We start from the raw sequence: 5,297 nt of genomic DNA on the forward strand, positions 1-5,297 counted from the left end.
CACGCACGCACGACACGACACGACACGACACACACACACACACACACACACACACACACACACACACACACACACACACACACACACACACACACACACACACATGCGCAGAGAAGAGGGAATATCACATCCAACACCACTATTTGAACAGAAGACTGCGTGCATGTGTATATACTGATATGTTTGCTGCAGATAGGGGAGTTGGGTGGGTGGGAGTTGAATGATGGCTTTGAGAAGTGCGTGGGTTGGGGGTGTCTGCAATTTCATGCTGGTAAAGAAACAAGCATTTCAAGCTGCCTCTTTGTAAATAAAAAAGCTGACTCTATGCGTCTCTTGCGTGTACGTATGTGTGTTTTGTGTTGGATGTGTGTAGGGAGGCCTCATAAAAATGCACCAATGTGCCCCTGTGTCTATTACTAGATGGTAGGGAGCAGTTCCCATGATCTACCAGATCCCTTCAACAATTGGCAATAGTGTCGGCTTCATTACCATAGCAACTAGCAAGTCGAGACTGGCTGAAGAGAGCGGCATATGAAAACACATTCCTAGCCACACAACATACGCCGTCGGTAACACGCAACAAAAACAGGTTTAAAACACAGTCCGGTGTGTTATGATTGTAGAATTATTGACAGGGGAAAGTGATTCAGTGTATTGGGAAGCAATAAGATTTAAGATGGATCAAACTTTGATGCAATGTGGAAAGTGTATAATGAACATGCACGTATGTGTGAGAGAAGGAGATGGCAAAGAGATCCAGAGCGCTGCACAGTGTTGGTTTTCTGTCTACAGTTCAGACTGAGAGCACTGCGGATGGTGTTACTGCAGTATTTATACCCACATTCAACCTCAACTAACCTCAGCTCCTTTACTTACATACTGTATATGGAAAGGTGTATACTGTATGTACAGCAGTGTGAGTGCGTCATTCGGGGGCTAAACTAATAACTCAGAGCGAATGCTGCCACTGTTCCCAGTTTAACCGTACCGCCATCTTCAACACCCTCACCCTCTCACCAACGCAGATTCCTTGAATGCATGTTTTTTAAACGACAAATCTGTTTGCCATGCTGTCACCGTTGACACTGACACTGAGCTCTGAAGAAATCATGATCCTTGAACATGCTGTTTCTTTCTTTGCAGAAAAAAGGACATGCACCTTCTGGACCTAATCAGTAGTGAATAAAAGGAAAGGGGGAGTGGGAAAGGGGGGTGTAAGGGAGACAGATGATCAGCTATAGAGATGTAGGAAAATCACAGCGGGATTCACACCTCCTCTTCAACTCCACATCGTTTTAAACTTTCTATGTTTGAATCTGCTTATCTCTTCCACCCCTCTCTTATGCATTCTATAAGGGAGTGGTTATCAACTGTGCCTACCGGAGGCTGCGACTGCAATCGTCTTGACTATTTCCTCTCTATCTCCCTCCTTTCCTTACTCATGCTCTTTCTCTCTCTTTCCTTCTTTCTATCTCCCTCCTCTAATGCAGAAATGCTCCAAGTCCAAGATTTGTAGCAGAAATGAAAATGTGGAGTTTCAAAGAGAATCTTCTCTTCTTCTGCTGACGCACCCTGTCCCACTCCGGCATTGCCTCAGTTCTCCCTTCCCTCCTTCCTTGCTTATCTTACTCCCTTTTACCTTACCCCAAACTCTCTTTTCTCATTTGACTCTGCCTGTCAGTCTTATCTGTAAGCTTCCTTCCCCCCTCCCTCCATATGTGATACCATTCTTTCGTCTTCCACCCATCCCTCCTGCTCTCTCCCTAGCTTCTAGTGGCAAAGCTGCCGTGTTAGCGCTGTTTGTTAGGCTGTTTTGATGTCTGCTCCTGGTCACGCTTGGTGGAGGAATAAGTACCTCTAAACCTGTGTCAGTCCCCGAGACACAGCAGTTTATTTATAACGCATCCTTTGTACACCAACTGTCACTCAAGCCAATCCTCTGTCTCTTCTCTCCCAACCCTACTGAGACTGACAGACAGACAAGCAGCCTGCTATAGGGGCTATTATAACACACCCAATCTCATTAGTTCAAGAGAGAAGAATATGGCTGACGGATTAACTGCAGCTCTCATTCCTCAAAGCAACTTTGTAGTGTCGTATCAATTACGCATGGGTAATAGGTGTCAATGGCATGGCTGGCTCTGACAATACTTAGCAATTAAGCGGATTTGTCTCAGTACTGTTTATGTTCTGGGGTTTGCTGCTTTGGCTGAGGACAACATACTTGTGTTGTGCATGAGAGGACTTTTAACTAGGCACAGCTCTCACATTCCTGTCTGTTTCTTGCTATCTTCCCATTCCCTCCCCAGCATCCTCTCAAACATCCACTTCTTTTCACTCTCCGTCTACCTTGAACACCTTATCTGTGACTCTCTTGGCCATTCTCCAGCCCTCTTACCTGTGAAGCTGACATTCAGGATGTAATCCCTGTAGAGTCTGCGCCCATCAAGTGCCTTCATGCTGTCGCACAGCTCGTTGGTGTTCGAGCAGAGGCTCCGTTGCATTTGATGGAGGGCATGAGCCATGGCGTAAACAGCGTTCACAACAAACATGATCTTGGACTCTGGCTCAAAGTTACTCTTGTCCATTGACAAGTCCATGTCGCACGGCGGGAGAGATGTCCCTCCCAGTCCAACACTTCCCCCTCCTGCTGCTCCACCACCCAAGGAGCACTGGAACCGCTGCTCCCAGAATTCCCTGTACCAGGGATTACGAAGGTTTTTGACAGGGTCCAGGCTGAGAAAGTAGCGGTTGAATTCTGGCAAGGGATTGGCTGCCAGTTCAAGTGTGATGGCTCCTTCAGCAGTGACCTCATTTCCCTTGACAATGCTTTCCTGGGCACCCCAGCCATCGCTGGCTACCCAGATGAAGGAGGTGTTGAGCCTGGCAGCCGCTGCCAGCAGCTCTCTGGCATCGTCACTGCGCAGGAAGAGGACGGCAACACGGGCATTTGGCTTCTGGAGGAGCTGTCGGATCACAGCTTCATAGGACTTCTTGGCGTTAGAACGCCCCACCTGGACAGACATCGGACATTAGTTTGCAGACATTGTTATGTAAATACTCATTTTACTCCTAAATAAGATTAAAAGTCATATCTGAATTGTGATTTTTTAATCAACATTATACATAGGAAGAAACAAGCAAAAAAAAGTCTGTACTTCCTTCTTTCTTAAACCATAATGCACCGCCGTAGCAAATGAGATGAAAAATGTGACTGCTTTCATTTTCTGGTTCACAACTGATAACACCAGTGTAACATAAACTCCATTTGTGTGTAAAACAAGATAAGACAAGGAGACCAACTTTTATAAGCTCACACATTTAGTGCCCCATTCATTGTTAGTTGTGCAGCTTCAGGCCATACATCAGTGTGACACTGCTGATTACAGTTTGGGGTTTTTGGTATCTCTCTTTGATCAATGGTTTCGTATATATCTATGCAAACATAAACTCATACTCTATTATAATCCATCACATGCCTTACCTTCTCTGAAGTGGCGATACAAATGTTCCTCATGCGTGCCTCTTGTTCAAAGGCCTCTATGCCAGTTTCACCGTAATCACCCTCGGATGCCACAGTGGACACGTACGTCCAGTTGAAGAAGCGAAGGATCTCGGCCATGGCTTTGGCCTGGTAGAAGTCGGGGGGCACCGTGCGGGCAAAGTAATCGTAGCGAGTCTTATCGCTGAGCTTGGCACTGGTCGAAGCATAGCTTATCTGAGGAATCTGAAACAGCCTGAGGAGATTGGCAACCTGTGGGGACAGACAGTAAAATGAAAAATAAGTTGGCGGATATACAGTAATTCCAACTACTAACTTTAGTGAAACGAATACACTTTATATTTATTGATGGGTACCTCTTTTCAGTTCTCCAACACATGGAGATATGAATTAAAAAGTAATATTTTTCGAATGATTTTGTTTCATAATAAGCACTAAATGATCAGTCTGAGAGACCATGAACATTGTCTGCACAACCACTCAAAGGATAATTCCCAAAATATTATCTAAATTAGTCCTATTGATTTCATGTTGCTTGAATTAGATTATATTTGAATTGACTGATTGTTTTTGATAACAACCTTTGGTTTTGAACACTAATTTGATATGCAGCGAGACTCAAATCTGAATCAAATCTGAATCTTATTGTATTTGCTCCCATTAACCTCTGATTAAGTTATTCAAAGTAACATAAAAAGTATTTTGCTGCAGTGTGGAACTGTGTTAAACTCAAGGCTGAATGCAATCAAGCAGCCACTTATTGTTTACAATGCAAATGTTTTCAGAGATGGCAGCAAGAGAGCCAATTACTCTGAAATGTATTTAATAAAGTACTTGAAAAAGCATTAGAGAGCGAGAAACTTGAGGATACGCAGAAAAAAGCATCTCAATAACAAATACAGGTGTCAGTTATATGGGAAGATAAACTTCTTAGTGAAAAAAAAGAACACCGGAATTTGTATTTGAAATGTGTAAATTACTATTATTGACACAACGTTTTCCTCCCACGTTTTTACATTTTTAGTGAGCTTCTTTCTCTGATATTGTCCACTGGGGTAAATTAAGACCCCAAAACAAGTTGTGTCAAACGTTTTTGTTTTGACTGGTCTGCGTTGGATAACAGATATCCATGTGCGGCAATTTTTCACAGTCTTTAATCAGTTATGACAATCAAAATATTAAGAAGGTTGGAGCTGCTAGGAATTGTTTTATGCACGATGTAAAGATAGATTAACCTGTGTAGGAACATTTTATTTTATACACACATGCAACAACACAAACTGGTGCACACACACACACACACACACACACACACACACACACACACACACACACACACACACACACACACACAGGAGTTCAATAAATCACAGACTCATGCATTAGTGATGGACATCATCTGGGGTCTACTGATGTCCATATAATATTCTCTTTAACTGTTGATTGGGGTTTGGTCATATTCTCTTCATTATAATGCATCAACACAAACAGTGGACATACAATTGCTACACATTCCCATGCACACAACGAGATCTAAACATACACATTCGAACATGCACACACACGCAAATGAACAGAAACGACACAGACATTTTGTTCCTCCCTCAGTTTAATCCTTTTAGAGCGCATCACTCTATATTTCATCCACAGCTCAGTTTATGAGCTGTTTTGACAACATGTCAGAATGTCATTAGACTAATAATGTAGAAGATTAGAAAACACACTCCAACACATACACTGATGTGCAGGTTGACACACACACACACACACACACACACACACACACACACACACA

At 43.2% G+C, this 5,297-nt stretch overlaps 1 protein-coding gene across 1 annotated transcript in view; it reads right to left on the reverse strand.

Annotated features, from left to right (window-relative positions):
• The window catches only part of grm3 (glutamate receptor, metabotropic 3), a 22,086-nt gene that overhangs the window by 12,006 nt on the left and 4,783 nt on the right, over positions 1–5,297 (reverse strand). The window contains exons 3-4 of the mRNA XM_010769521.1: positions 3,485–3,754; positions 2,399–3,014 (exon numbers count right to left, since the gene is read on the reverse strand). Of these exons, the coding sequence (XP_010767823.1) occupies positions 2,399–3,014; positions 3,485–3,754 (886 nt within the window). The remainder of the gene's footprint in view (positions 1–2,398; positions 3,015–3,484; positions 3,755–5,297) is intronic.

This window comes from Notothenia coriiceps, unplaced genomic scaffold (assembly GCF_000735185.1).
Source record: "Notothenia coriiceps isolate Sejong01 unplaced genomic scaffold, NC01 NC01_scaffold00007394, whole genome shotgun sequence".
NCBI lineage: Eukaryota > Metazoa > Chordata > Actinopteri > Perciformes > Nototheniidae > Notothenia > Notothenia coriiceps.